Below are 15,612 nucleotides of genomic sequence, written 5' to 3'. Positions count from 1 at the left end.
AGCCTGGTGGGCTTCCGTCTATGGGGTCGCACAGAGTCGGACACGACTGAAGCGACTCAGCAGCAGCAGCAGCAGTGATACTATTGCTCTTATGTATCCTTCCAGAAATATTTTTGCCTAATAAAACTTTAATCAGAACAAAGTCACAACAAATATACTTAAAAAATATGTTTCTCCATATACACTACCATATGTAAAATAGAAAGCCAATGGGAATTCGCTGTGTGACTCAGGGAATTCAAACTGGGGCTCTGTAACAACCTTGAGGGGTGGGAAAGTGTGGGAGGTGGGAGGGAGGTTCAGGAGGGAGGAGGCATATGTATACCTATGGCTGATACATGTTGATGTATGGCAGAAACCAACACAATATTGTAAAGCAGTTATCCTTCAATTAAAGATAATTTAATAAAAATGTTTCTCAAGTTAATCTGGAGTGTCTAGAGCTGTACTGATCTGGAGCTCTATCTGAGTTAGCTAATGTAGTTCTTTAAAACGGTTATATTATAGACCTGGTGTACTCTGTCTCCTCTGTTAAATCTTTATATTGTGGCTTTAATGATGTTTTAAAAATTCTGAGATAAACTTGTTTTAGTTCTTCTGTTCTAGTGTTTGAACCGTACATATTTGTTTTCAGGGAAAATCCTGCTATTTTTATCATGGTGTTCATAAAATGAGTGATCAACACACATTACAGACTTGCCAAGGGATGCACAAGGCCTGGGATATAGAAGAACTTGTCAGCTTGGGGAGAAAACTAAAGGCATGTCCATATTACACAGCACGAGAACTAATGCAAAATGCTGACATAATATTTTGTCCCTACAACTATCTTCTAGATGCACAGATAAGGGAAACTGTGAGTAGATATGTAAAAATTAAAAGAATTTTTTTCCTATTTATTGGGATATAAGTGATGAATGTAAAAACTTTTAGATGTTTTAATGCCTTTTACTTTATACTTAATTTATGAAAAATGTATAAACAGATTAGAATGTTCAGAGTGTATTCTAGGGGATATTAAAAAATGAATTTTAGACATTGTCATTTTAATTATCAAAGTAATAAGTACTTTTAAGGACCTAGTACTGAAGTGGAATTATAAAAGAATTTTTCAACCTTGACAGCAATGACGTTTTGGGCTACATACTTCGTTGTGGTGGGCTGTCCTGTGCATTACCGGATGTTTATTAGCATCTCTGGTTTTGTACATTAGATGCCAATAGTATACTCACAGTTGTCACAGTCAAAAATGTCTCCAGACATTGCCAAATATCCCCTCGGCTGCAAAATTATCTCCATTTGAGACTCATTTATAGCTATCACTTTATGATAGCTATAAATCAGAATTATTATAAAATATTTATCTAAATAATCTATGTTTTGAAGAACGTACGTTGGGAGAATATGCATACTATGCAAATTATTTTTTGTGAGCTTTGAATAAGTGAACTTTGGATACAACATTTATGTTTATTTACCTGGTTCTTAGAGACATCCAGTTGTTACAGCATAAGATAAAGAATGAATAACGGCATATTATTGCTGCTCTTTTTAGAACTGACTGTACAACTCTCATTAGCTTTCTATTTCTGGAAGTTCAAAATGAATGGCATTATATTTAATACCCCTATGGTTGAGCATGCACACAGCCTATCACAAGGACTTCTCAGCCCCTTCTGCCTCCTTGGCTTCAGCTCCTCCAACTATACATCCTTTTGTTTGGTTGCCTTTCAACTAGGTCTCTTTCCTTTGACCAACTGTATATATCAATGCCAAGTCAGTCTTTCTAATATTACTTTTATAACATCTTTTCTCTGCTTAAAAATCTCATATGGAAAAAGTCCATATTTCTCAAGCTTTCTCAAGATGATCAGTGGTCTAACCTGAATCTGCCTTTTCAGCCTTTTCTGCTGCAGACTTCCAACTTGAGCACTTGAAAAATTACCTCACAATCCCCTGAGGATACCTTGTTCTTTCCTGTATCTCTGCTTTTGATTACACCTCTATGTATTGAATTGCCCTACTCTCTGTCTGTCCAAATCCAAATTCCACTCATCTTTTAAACCCCAGTATATTTCCTACTCCTTCATTTTTTTTCCCTCAGCCATCTCCAGCCCTCTGTATATTATTGTTCCTCAGAATAACTCAGTGGCAATTGCTTTGTGACATTTTGTATTAGAACTCTTTTAGTTGCCATTGACACAAACCCAGCTTTGGTAGGACTTAGGAAAAAAGTACTTGACTATTGTGGTGGCTTTATAATCAGGCAAGTTCTTCCCAGTGGAAACAGTGATAACTATAGTTAGCTAGCTTTTTTCCAGCTAGGTAACCTGGAAAAAAAGGATAGTCACCTATAATGACTCTGGATGGCCTAGATTGGATCTCATACCCATTCTTGAACTAGTGTGACTACACAGGAATGGAATACTTTATTTAATTGACAGGCCTGGATTCTGAATCTACCCACATTATGAGAGTGGTACCTTGCTTAACAGATTAACAGTCCTACCGATATCACATGGGTGTTGGAGAAGAGTAGTTCTCTAAAGGATTGCAGAAAAGACTAAAATGAAACAGATACATAATATATTAGTATTTTGAGAGCCTTTTGAATCTTGTGCTGTTATTAAAAAATTTTTTTTGATTAAAAAATTTTTTTTAAATCAGGTTTTTTAAAACTTCTGCTTTTTAAGTTATGTTGAAGATCCTTAACAATCCTTTGTGTAACCAGCTATACCTTGATCCTGGGTCACTTAACACGTATTATTTTGGTTGATAGGTTTACAAGTATTTTGAGGGTGAAAAATGGAAAACTCTATAGATATTTGGTTGGTCTAAGTGCTTTACAAGTTTTAAGACTGAGAATCAGTTACTTCTGTAGTTGGACTTGTGATATTGGCCTGTGGTGTGAATTTTTGAATGAAGTGACCTGCCTATTGCTGTTAAATCCATTTTGCTAAATGTTTTACAAGAAAACTCTTTTATCTTATAGATGGACATCAATCTGAAAGAACAGGTTGTCATTTTAGATGAAGCTCATAACATTGAGGACTGTGCTCGGGAATCAGCAAGTTACAGTGTAACGGAAGTTCAGCTTCGGTTTGCTCGGGATGAACTAGATAGTATGATTAACTATAATATAAGGAAGAAAGATCATGAACCCCTACGAGCTGTGTGCTGTAGCCTCATTAAGTAAGAGCATTTGTCTTTCAGTGTCATTTGGCTGCCTTTGTATTGGAAACATGTTCTATTATGCCAAGTATTTTATAATCAGTAAACTTGGACCAGACTACTTGGGAAATGGATTGTTCCTTGCCAGTTAAACATAGAGATAGCCTAGCCCAAACTTTCCTTTTGATTAAGTCTTTCCTTGAGGTGTTTTTACTATGTAGAAGTTGGTCCTTTCTGTTTCACAGCATAGATGTTGAAAGAGTTGTCCGTAGTTGCTGATTCTATTTTCTCATTTCCCATTCTTTCCTCATCCATCCCTGTAGTGTTTCTGTATGCATAATTCTACTGAGATTGTTCTTATCAAGATCACCAGAGGTCCACAGATGGCCCAATGCAAAGGTTATTTCTGTTATCTTACTTAGCCTCTCAGCAGTGTTGGTTGCTGTTGAATACCACCTTTATGAACAGTGTCTTTGTCTTCTGTGGAATAATATATATACGTCTCTGTCGCCCGTTTCTGGCACAGAGTTCCTAAAACCTTTGTAGTTTCCTAATTGATAAGAGCACTAAGAGCATCTTCTGTTTTGTTGTTTCATTTTTGACCCCAGTTCCTGACAGAACTCCTAAATCCCCTGGGATTTCCTGGGTGATAGGACTGTCTTTTATTCTAATGAGGTGATGGTTGAAGGGCTCCTGAATGGATCCAGTCACTAGAAAAACCAAGCCATATTTAGAAGGTTGGAACTTTGAGCTCCACCTCCCCCTGGAAAGAGAAGAGGGGCTGGATAATGAGTTAATGTTCTATCATGCCTTTGTAATGAAGTCTTCATAAAAATACCAAAAAAAAAAAAAGGCTTCAGAGAGATTCTACATTGGTGAACACATCTATATACTTGGAGTGTGGTGTATTGCACAAAAGGACAGAAGTTTCTGTGCCCAGCAACCTTCCTGACTTCACCCTATTTATCACTTGCATCTGACTTTTATCTATATCCTTTATTATATAATAAACTGGTAAATGTGTTTCCCTGATTTCTGAGCTGTTCTAGTAAATGCCCAACCTGAGGAGGGGGTTGTGGGAACCTCTGACTTAACAGGTATTTGGTCAGAAGCACATATGACAACCTGGACTTTTGCAACTGGCATCTGAGGCTGGGGGAGGGAGGAGGGACAGTCTAATGAGACTGAGTACTTAATCTGTGGGGTCTCTGCAAACTCAGTTAGTGTCAAAATTGAATTGAATTATAGGACACCCATCTGATGTCTCAGAGAATTGCTTGTGTGGGGGAAAAAAACTGACATGCATGTGAGACCAGAGGTATCAGAAGTGAAGTAGTGAGAACAAGCAGACACACGGGAATGTGTTTTCCTTAGACAGCTTCTATGACACCTCCTGGTTTTCTTCCTCCTCACAGTCCGTTCTTTCTCAGTTTCTTTTGATAGTTCTTAATTTGTTTGATGTTTAAATATTTAAGTGTGTTAGGGCTTGGTCTTGGATACTCATTTCTTTTCTAGTTCTTCATTTTCCTTAAATTACATAACTCAAAAGCAGTGCGGACGAGGCCTGAATCTGTATTTGTCCCAGTCTCTCCCTGGAATGCTCTTTTTATCTACTCAACTATGCTTTCTATCTCTGTTTGGATATAAAATTTCAACTTTCCAAAATACTCCTTTCTTTCCCTACTTACCCCACCTGCTCTGTCTTCCTTATCTAAGCAGGTACCACCAACCAGTTCTTCAAATCAAAAATCTAACTATTATCCTTGATTACTGTCTCACCTCATCCAATTCACCAGTAAGTTTTAAAAAGGCCACCTACACAATATATCCCAAATCCTTCAATCTCATATCTGTCATCCCAGAATCATCTCTCAACTAGAACACTCTGCATGCGTGTGCTGAGTCACTTCAGTTGTGTCCGACTTTTTGCAGCTCTACGGACCTTAACCTGACAGGCTCCTGTGTCCATGGGATTCTCCAGGCAAGGATACTGGAGTGGGTAGTCATTTCCTTCTCCAGGGTGTCTTCCTGACCCAGGGATGAAACCTGTGTCTCTTATGTCTCCTGCATTTGCAGGGGTTCTTGACCACTAGTGCCACTGGGAACCCCCTAGAACACTGTTGAAGTGAAGTGAAGTGCAAATCGTTCAGTCATGTCCGACTCTTTGCGACCCCATGGACTATACAGTCCATGGAATTCTCCAGGCCAGAATACTAGAGTGGATAGCCTTTCCCTTCTCCAGGGGTTCTTCCTGACCCAGGGATCAAACCCAGGTCTCCCGCATTGCAGGTGGATTCTGTACCAGCTGAGCCACAAGGGCAGCCTCCTAATAGGTCTCTCCTTTCATTTTTGCCTTTCTCCTATAATGCGTTCTGCCTTTAAACTGGAATCATCTTTTAAATGCTTAAAGTAGATTATCTCTCCTATTTGAAATCCTCCATTTAAAATCTTCCCATTTTACTCTGAATAGAATTCAGACTTCTTATCCTGGCCCAATATCATCTGATTGCTAATTATCACACTAACATTGCTCATACTATTATTCTGTCTGCCTGTTGTGTTGTAATTACATTGACTTTGAGGTTTTTAAATAAGCAAAATTTGTTAATCACCCCCAGACATTCCTTCTGCTTGGAATACTCATTTATTTTTTCCCCTTGATTCTCACATGACTGAGTGCTTTCTGCATTCAGTCGTTAGAATAAATGTCACCTCTAGGAGAGCTTCCTTGACACTCCAAATGAAAGTAGCAATTAGATGACATTAATCCAATTTATTTTCATAATATCACTATCACTACCTAATGTTTTCATGTTCATAGATTTGTTTCTAAGTTTATTTCTACTTCCCTTTAGTAAAATCTTATTTCCATAAGAATAAGGACTTTGCCTATTTTATTTACTGCTGTATTTCCACTACCCAGTGCAGTGTCTGGCATAATACATTTAAATACTCACTGAATGTCCAGATGCCTCTCTGTGTGTTTGTAAGTGAATATATTAGTTATTTTCTAGTAATTCCATTTTAATATTAATATTTAATGCTGTAATTTCTCTATTAGCTTTCTTGTGTTTCTTTTTATGTGCAGACCAAATTTGTCAGTTGGAGAGATACACCAGTTAAGCAGTGTAAATTCACAAAACACAAATTGGGGATCACATGTATCTGTCTCTTTTCTGAAAAAAAGTTTGCTTTTTAGCTGTATGATTACTTTGTAATATGAATCATACATGCTATTTAAAATATGTCTTAATTATCTACATTTATGTGCTAAGAGCATCAAGGAATACAGATCAATGTATCACATTTCTGTTTGTTCTGTTGAAATAGTGGTGCACATAAAGATGATATTGGTTGATGAAATTGTTCTTTTTATTCCAGTTGGTTAGAAGCAAGCTCTGAACATCTTGTGGAAAGGGATTATGAATCATCCTGTAAAGTATGGAGTGGAAGTGAAATGCTCTTAAATTTACACAAAATGGGCATCACCACTGCTACTTTTCCCATTTTGCAGGTAAGATATTTTTTCTACCTGTAAAATTTATTTAGTGAATTAGAAATGACTTAATACTGCTAAGTCACTTCAGTCGTGTCCGATTCTGTGCGATCCCATAGACGGCAGCCCACCAGGCTCCCCCGTCCCTGGGATTCTCCAGACAAGAACATTGGAGTGGGTTGCCATTTCCTTCTCCAATGCATGAAAGTGAAAAGGGAAAGTGAAGCTGCTTAGTTGTGTCCGACTCTTAGCGACCCCATGGACCACAGCCTACCAGGCTCCTCCATCCATGGGATGTTCCAGGCAAGAGTACTGGAGTGGGGTGCCATTGCCTTCTCTGAAATGACTTAATAGTGAATAATTAATCCAGAGTAAAAAAAAAAAAAAGTAGCAATTGTTTTTAAAATTTTATTGGATCAGTTTGATAATCTAAGTGATGGCATAAATTATAGATGAAAAAGTAGCGTTATTAGTTTGAAGGAAATATGGATTAATTAATATGGAATTAACTACTTTGTTTAAAGCTAAAAGAAGTCAGTAATTTTAGGTTGTAAATATTTTGTCAATTATAAATTTTAAAATTTGGAAAATAAAAAGATAAATTCATATTTCATTCTCCTTAACTTAGAGGTTTTAAACCTGGGTGTAGAGAGATCATGAGTGGGCTACAGGATACTGTGAACCTTATGAAATCGCATTCCAAATTTTATGAGTGTGTTCTTTTGTACATCTTCCGGATAGAAGCTTGATGCCTGAACAGTGTTTTCAGAAGAATGTTTGTTTTGGGTTCTTTGTTTTGTTTTTTTGCAGATGAGAATGTTTTTCATTTCTGTCTTTGTTCATATTTATTTATATTAGTTGACTTTTATTTTTGGTGTATCTAAGTAATTTTAAGTAGTTTATTCCATAATTTCATATGTAGACATAGATACGTTGTTGGGCTATAAAAACCTACATAGGAAAGGATAAATATCTGAAAGGGTATACATCAAAACTATTAATACTGGATTACTCCTGGGACATCAAAGCAGGTGTGAGGAGTGGAAGGTTGCAAACTTATTTTTCATTTTACTTTTGACAATACTTTTTTTTTTTAAGACATAAAAAATGCATGATAAAAAAATAACCTGCAGAAATGAATAATCAGTAAAAAAAAAGTTTCTTTCTTACTCTGATGTTCCTATTCCCATATCCAGAGGGAACATCTAAGTTACTTGAATGTCCTTCACAACACAGTTTATGCAAATAGGCATTTACAGCTTTCTTACTAGCTCTAGGGGGCCCTCGAAGACAGTGCCTCTGCAAATGGAGATGACTTCCCAGATCACCCTTCAGTGACAGACTTGCTGTCCAGTTGAGGGGAATGCAGCTTGACTTTACTTTTTAAAGTGGTTGTTCTATGTTAAATTGAGCAAAAAGGAAAGAATTCTCATATACCACCACCCCCAGCCACAGATGCTATAGATTCTCTTATTATTAACATCTTGCAATACTAGTGCATTAATTACAGTTGAACCAATATTGTTACATTGCTTTTAACGAAAGTCCATGGTTTGTGTTAGGGTACACTTTTTGTGTTGTTCAAGTCTATGACTTTTGATGAAAACATAAAGTCATGTATGTACCATTAAAGTATCATACAGGATACTTTCATTGCCTTAAAAATCTTCTGTGCTGCACTTATTCTTCCTTTCAACACACCTCATGTCCTCTGCTGAGCCTCTAGTAACTGCTGATTTTTATTTCTGACTCCATAGTGTTGCCTTTCCAGAATGTCGTATAGGTGTAATCACATGGCATGTGGTCTTTTTGGACTGGCTTCTTCCACTTAACAGTATACATTTAATGTCTCTGTGACTTGGCAGCTCATTCCTTTCTATTTCTGAACTAAATTCATTGTATGTATGCACCACGGTTTGTTTATCTGTTTACTTACTGAAGGACATATTGGTGGTTTCTAAGTTTGGGAAATTATGAATAAAGCTGCTGTAAACATTCGTGTACATGTTTTTGTATGGACATACTTTCTTTTCATTTGGATAAATACTTAGGAACACAGTTGCTGGATTGTATGGTAAGACTGTGTTTAGCTTGCAAGAAACTGCTAAACTATCTTCCAAAGTGATTATACCATTTTACATTCCCACCAAAAGTTAGTAAGAGTTCCTGTTGTTCCACATCCTTGCCAACAACTGGTGTTTTGAATGTTAGCCATTCTAATAGATAGGTAGTAGTATCTCATTGTTGTTTGAATTTATGTTTCCCCTGTCAGTTTTCATTCCAATCCCAAAGAAAGGCAATGCCAAAGAATGTGCAAACTACCACACAATTGCACTCATCTCGCACACTAGTAAAGTAATGCTTAAAATTCTCCAGGCCAGGCTTCAGCAATACTGAACTGTAAACTTCCAGATGTTCAAGCTGGTTTTAGAAAAGGCAGGGGAACCAGAGATCAAATTGCCAACATCTGCTGGATCATCGAAAAAGCAAGAGAGTTCCAGAAAAACATCTATTTCTGCTTTATTGACTATGCCAAAGCCTTTGACTGTGTGGATCACAATAAACTATGGAAAATTCTGAAAGAGATGGGAATACCAGAACACCTGACCTGCCTCTTGAGAAACCTGTATGCAGATCAGGAAGCAACAGTTAGAACTGGACATGGAACAACAGACTGGTTCCAAATAGGGAAAGGAGTACGTCAAGGCTGTATATTGTCACCCTGCTTATTTAACTTATATGCAGAGTATATCATGAGAAACACTGGGCTGGAAGAAGCACAAACTGGGATGGCCAAGGAGAAAAAATAACCTCAGATATGCAGACGACACCACCCTTATGGCAGAAAGTGAGGAAGAACTAAAGAGCCTCTTGATGAAAGTGAAAGAGGAGAGTGAAAAAGTTGGCTTAAAGCTCAACATTCAGAAAACTAAGATCGTTGCATCTGGTCCCATCACTTCATGGCAAATAGATGGGGAGACTGGACACAGTGGCTGACTATTTTTCTGGACTCCAAAATCACCACAGATGGTGATTGCAGCCATGAAATTAAAAGACGCTTACTCCTTGGAAGGAAAGTTATGACCAACCTAGAAAGCATGTTAAAAAGCAGAGATATTACTTTGACAACAAAGGTCCATCTAGTCAAGTTTATGGTTTTTCCAGTAGTCATGTATGGTTGTGAGAGTTGAACTATAAAGAAGACTGAGTGCCGAAGAATTGATGCTTTTGAACTGTGGTGTTGGAGAAGACTCTTGAGAGTCCCTTGGACTGCAAGGAGATCCAACCAGTCCATCCTACAGGAGATCAGTCCTGGGTGTTCATTGGAGGGACTGATGTTGAAGCTGAAACTCTAATACTTTGGCCACCTGATGAGAAGAGCTGACTCATTTGAAAAGACCCTGATGCTGGGAAAGATTGAGGGCAAGAGGAGAAGGTGACAACAGAGGATGAGATGGTTGGATGGCATCACCAACTCGATGGACCTGGGTTTGGATGGACTCTGGGAGTTGGTGATGGACAGGGAGGCCTGGCGTGTTGCAGTTCATGGGGTCGCAAAGAGTTGGACATGACTGAGTGACTGGACTGAACTGAATGATACATGTTGCCATCATTTCACATGCTTATTTTCCATTTACATATTTCATTTGGTGAGATATTAATATCTCTTCAGATATTTTGCCTGTTGTTTTCTTATGGTTGAGTTTTAAGAGTTCTTTGGATTTTTTTTTTTCCTTTTAAACAATGGTTTTATGGCTTGAGTACAATAGACAAATTTATGCAACCAGGGCAGAGGCTGTGCTGACTCGTATTTCCAATTAGCGAGGAGGACTCCTTTGGTATTATAATGTGAATATGGCTCTCAATCAGAGTCAGATGGAATTTAGCGTCTTTATCCTTTCTGTTCTTCTCAAGATGCTTTTGAATAGCCGCTGCTGCTGCTGCTGCTAAGTCGCTTCAGTCGTGTCCGACTCTGTGCGACCCCATAGATGGCAGCCTACCAGGCTCTGCGTCCCTGGGATTCTCCAGGCAAGAACACGGGAGTGGGTTGCCATTTCCTTCTCCAATGTATGAAAGTGAAAAGTGAAAGTGAAGTTGCTCAGGCATGTCCAACTCTTTGGGACCCCATGGACTGCAGCCTACCAGGCTCCTCTGTCCATGGGATTTTCCAGGCAAGAGTACTGGAGTGGGTTGCCATTGCCTTCTCTGTCGAATAGCAGCAGCGCTCTTAATTAAATGATAGAGATCCTCGGGAAGATCAGGAGCAAGTCCTTTGCACTTAAGAGTTCTCAAGATTTTATTGCCTTCACAAAACATACTTGTGTAACAATATGTGAGTCTCTCAGATCACGCAAATTTGTGAGGAGTTAGGCTCTTCAAGTTGGCTGGTTTGTAGATCTGCTCTTTCACGTCATCAGCTGTCAGCTTCAGCCAGGTGGGGACTCTCTGGCAGTAGGGCCGAGCCGACTGGGACAGGCCCTTCCTGGGAGCGTGCATGTGACCCGTGAGGGTGGTGGTGGTAGCAAAAGGTCCTTTGGGTCTTTCATATGCAAGACCTTCATCTGATGTGTGTTTGCAAATATATTCTCCCAGCCTGTGACTTGTTTTTTCATCCTGTTAATGGAGGCTTTCACAGAACATAATGCTTTTAGTATTAATAAAGTTCAAGTTTTTTTTCTTTAATGGATTCTGTTTTTGTTGTTTGATCTAAAAATTTATCTCCGAACCCAGAGTCACCTAGATTTTCTCCTATCTTGTCTTTTAGAAGTTTTATAATTTTGTATTTTATATTTAGGTCCGTGTCCCATTTTGAGTTAATTTTTGTGAAGTGTGTTAGTTCAGTGTCTAGTCGTCTCTTTGGATGTAGATGTTACTGTATCACTGTTTGTTGAAAAGACCATCCTTTCTCCATTGGATTATCTTTGTTCCTTTGTCAAGAGATCAGCTGACTGTATTGTGTTGGCCCATTTTGGGGCGCTCTGTTCTTTTCCGCTGATACACTGTCTATTCCTTTATCAGTACCACACCTGTTTTTATAGTAAGTCTTGAAGGCAGGTAGTGTCAGTCCTCTGAATTTGTTTTTCAGCATTGTGTTTGCTATTCTGGGTCCTTCATTTTTCCATATAAACTTAGAATTAAACTGAGCAGGACCCTGTGGGGCTCCTGGGCATGGAAGCCTTTCTGTCCCCCATTTCTTGTTTATAAGGAACAGACTCCAGTCTCCATGACCTTCCCTGGGTTTCAAGGGTAAATTCAAACAATTGGTAATTGAGGAAGGGAGGAGATGCAGAGACTAGGGAGGAGAAGCCAAGAAACTATCTGAGGCAAGATTAGAGGAACCAGGGAAGCTCATCATTATTAGGAGACCACCTGAGACAAGATTTAAGGCATATAGATCCTGCATACATTCTAATCTTGTTCAGTTCAGTTCAGTTGCTCAGTTGTGTCCGACTCTGTGACCCCATGGACTGCAGCACACTAGGCCTCCATGTCGTTCACCAACGCCCGGAGCCTCCTCAAATTCAAGTCCATCAAATCAGTGATGCCATCCAACCATCTCATCCTCTGTCGTCACCTTCTCCTCCCACCTGCAATCTTTCCCAGCATCAGGGTCTTTTCAAATGAGTCAGTTCTTCGCATCAGGTGGCCAAAGTACTGGAGTTTCAGTTTCAGCATGAGTCCTTCCAGTATATTCAGGACTGATCTCCTTGAGGATGGACTGGTTGGATCTCCTTGCAGTCCAAGGGACTCTCAAGAGTCTTCTCCAACACCACCGTTCAAAAGCATCAATTGTTCAGTACTCAGCTTTCCTCATAGACCAACTCTCACAACCATACATGACTACTGGAAAAACCATAGCTTTGACTAGATTAACCTTTGTTGGCAAAGCAATATCTCTGCTTTTTAATATGCTGTCTAGGATGGTCATAACTTTCCTTCCAAGGAGCAAGTGTCTTTTAATTTCATGGCTGCAATCACCATCTGCAGTGATTTTGGAGCTCAAGAAAATAAAATACTCTCACTGTTTCCCATCTATTTGCCACGAAGTGATGGGACCAGATGTCATGATCTTAGTTTTCTGAATGTTGAGCTTTTAAGCCAACTTTTTCATTCTCTCCTTTCACTTTCCTCAAGAGGCTCTTTAGCTCTTCATCAATTTCTGCCATAAGGGTGGTGTCATCTGCATATCTGAGGTTATTGATATTTCTCCCAGCAATCTTGATTCCAGCTTGTGCTTCATCCAGTCCAGCGTTTCACATGATGTACTCTGCATATAAGTTAAATAAGCAGGGTGACAATATACAGCCTTGATGTACTCCTTTCTCGATTTGGAACTAGTCTGTTGTTCCATGTCCAGTTCTAACTGTTGCTTCTTGACCTGCATACAGATTTCTCAAGAGGCAGGTCAGGTGATCTGGTATTCCCATCTCTTGAAGAATTTTCCACAGTTTATTGTGATCCACACAGTCAAAGGCTTTGGCATAGTCAGTAAAGCAGAAGTAGATGTTTTTCTGGAACTCTTTTGCTTTTTCCATGATCCAGCGGATGTTGGCAATTTGATCTGGTTCCTCTGTCTTTTCTAAATCAAGCTTGAACATCTGTGAATTCACGGTTCATGTATTATTGAAGCCTGGAAGTTCCTGCTTCATGTACTGTTGAAGCTAATCTTGTTAGCAACCGAGAACTTGAATTATTGCTATAAAACTCCTCCCCAAATCCTCCCAAGTTGGGACACACAGTTTTTCAAGGTTTCCTTTGCTTGCAAAGCAGTTGAACTATTCTTTCCTACTTTACCTAAAACTGTCTCCAAGATTCAATTTGGCATCAGTGCACAGAGGCTGATCTTTTGGCTTGAGAATCAGTTTGTCAGTATTCATGAAGTATCTTGGTGGGACTTTTTATTGGACTGCATTGAATTTATAGATCAATCTGGGAAGAACTGACATTTTAACAATATTGAGTTTCTTATCCTTTAACATGGAGCATCTCCATTTATTTAGATCATCTTTGATTTCTTTTATCAGAGTTTTATAGTTTTTCTCTTAGTTTTTTTTTTTTTCTTAAAGACAGTGTAACTTTTTTTAAATGTATTTTTGGCTGCATTGAGTCTTTGTTGCTGCAGATGGGGTTTCTCTACTGGTAAGGAATGGGGGCTGCTCTCCAGGTGAGGTGTGTGGGCTTCTCACTGTGGTGGCTTGTCTTGTGGAGCTCAGGCTCTAGCGTGCGTGGGCTCAGTAGCTGGCACTCGGGCTCAGTAGTTGTGGCACAGGGGCTTAGTTCCCCCACAGCATGTGGAATCTTTATAGACCAGAGATTGAACCTGTGTCCCCTGCGTTGGCAGGCGGATTCTTAACCACTGGACCACTAGGGAAGTGCCCTCATACAGTTTTTTTTTGTTTTTAATTTGGCTGTGTCGGGTCTTAGTTGCGGTACACGGGATCTTTCTTTCTTGCATCATGGAGGGTCTTTTGTTGCAGCATGAGGACGCTCTAGTTGTAGAGCTTGGGCTCAGTAGTTGCAGCAGGTGATCTTCGTTGCCCTGCGACATGTGGGACCTCAGTTTCTTGACCAGGGATCAAACCAGTGTCCCTTGCATTGCAAGGCAGATTCTTAACCACTAGACCAACATATAGTGTGGTAAGTCCCTCCTCATATAGTTTTAAAGAGATTTTTGAACCAAAAACAGTTAAAAACTATTGCTAACAGAAGTAGCTTCTGGACTAAGAGTATTTTTATTTAATTTATTTTTATTGGAGTGAAGTTGCTTTACAATAATATACGAGTATTCAAAATATATTTTGATTTGATTGTATTTATCTGAACTTTTAAAGTGCAACATACCATAAGTATTTTTTCATATACTTTTTCATTTTTTTGCATAAACTTTTTGCAGTCTACAGATTTTTCATATCAATAGTAAAATGGATTGAATAAATTGTGAGATATTCATATAGTAGAATACTACACAGCAATTTTTTAAAAAATGAACCACTGCCTCCACAACTGTGTAAATGAATCTTACAGACATTATGTTGTACAAGAGAAACCAGCACAAAAGAGTACAAACCGTATGATTTCAATTTTATGACATTTAAGGACAAACATAATTATGCTAGTAGAAATCAGAATACTGGTTACCACTGTGCAGGGATAAGGAGTAGTTCGGACTGAGAAGGGACACAGGGGAACTTTCTGGAATTTGAGGAATTTTTTTTTTTTTTGAGGAATGTTTTGAATCCTGATTTAGTTTTAGTTATACAAGTGTGCATATGTGTGTGTGTGTGCTTGTGTTTAATGACCGGTACACTTAAGATTAGTACACTCTATTAAAAAAAAAACAAATAAAATGTATGTCAAAGGAAAAAACTTGAAAAATACAGAAAGGTACAAAGGAGAAAAAAAGACTTGTAAACATAAAAATGATTATTAGTAGCGTTTAGGTCTATGTGTACCTTGTCTTCTGTGTGTGTATTTGCTTAACATAAGTTAATTTTTGAGATGAAATTTTTTTACCGCCTCATTTAGTAGTATGTTATGAGTACTTTCCGATTTTAATAAAATTGCTTTCACATGAATTTTAGTTGCACTGTAGCATTTTTGTGAGTGCACATATTATAAATTATTAGACTAATCTGGCATTTGACAAATAAGTTGTTTCCAGTTTCCTTTCAATAAGAAAAGGTTCTAATATGAACAGCCTTGAAAATAGATCTTTGTATATATTTTTGACTGTTTCCTTTATGTATTCTAAATATTAATTCTTTGTTGCTTATTGTGCTGCATGTATTATTCTTGTGTCTATGGCTTGTTTATGGTGTCTTTTTAAGTTTTAAAATTTTAGTGCATTGAAATGTATCCATGTTTTTTCGTTTAGTTTAGTTTTCTTGAGTTTAGTTTTAGTTCTTATCCTTTGTGACATTTTTCTTCTAAGAGTGTTAAAGTTT

The 15,612-nt window shown here is 38.3% G+C and overlaps 1 protein-coding gene across 10 annotated transcripts in view; it reads left to right on the top strand.

The window, feature by feature from the left end:
* BRIP1 (BRCA1 interacting helicase 1) overlaps positions 1 to 15,612 on the top strand; it is a 190,514-nt gene that overhangs the window by 59,738 nt on the left and 115,164 nt on the right. For all 10 annotated transcript variants that reach the window (XM_025281165.3, XM_044939611.2, XM_044939612.2 and 7 more), the window contains 3 exons: positions 635 to 856; positions 2,993 to 3,192; positions 6,553 to 6,685. In XM_025281165.3, coding sequence (XP_025136950.1) covers positions 635 to 856; positions 2,993 to 3,192; positions 6,553 to 6,685 — 555 coding nt within the window. The remainder of the gene's footprint in view (positions 1 to 634; positions 857 to 2,992; positions 3,193 to 6,552; positions 6,686 to 15,612) is intronic.

Source organism: Bubalus bubalis, chromosome 3 (assembly GCF_019923935.1).
Source record: "Bubalus bubalis isolate 160015118507 breed Murrah chromosome 3, NDDB_SH_1, whole genome shotgun sequence".
Classification (NCBI taxonomy): domain Eukaryota; kingdom Metazoa; phylum Chordata; class Mammalia; order Artiodactyla; family Bovidae; genus Bubalus; species Bubalus bubalis.
The sequence above is the reverse complement of the archived record's forward strand: the minus strand, read 5'-3'. Positions and strand labels throughout refer to the sequence as shown.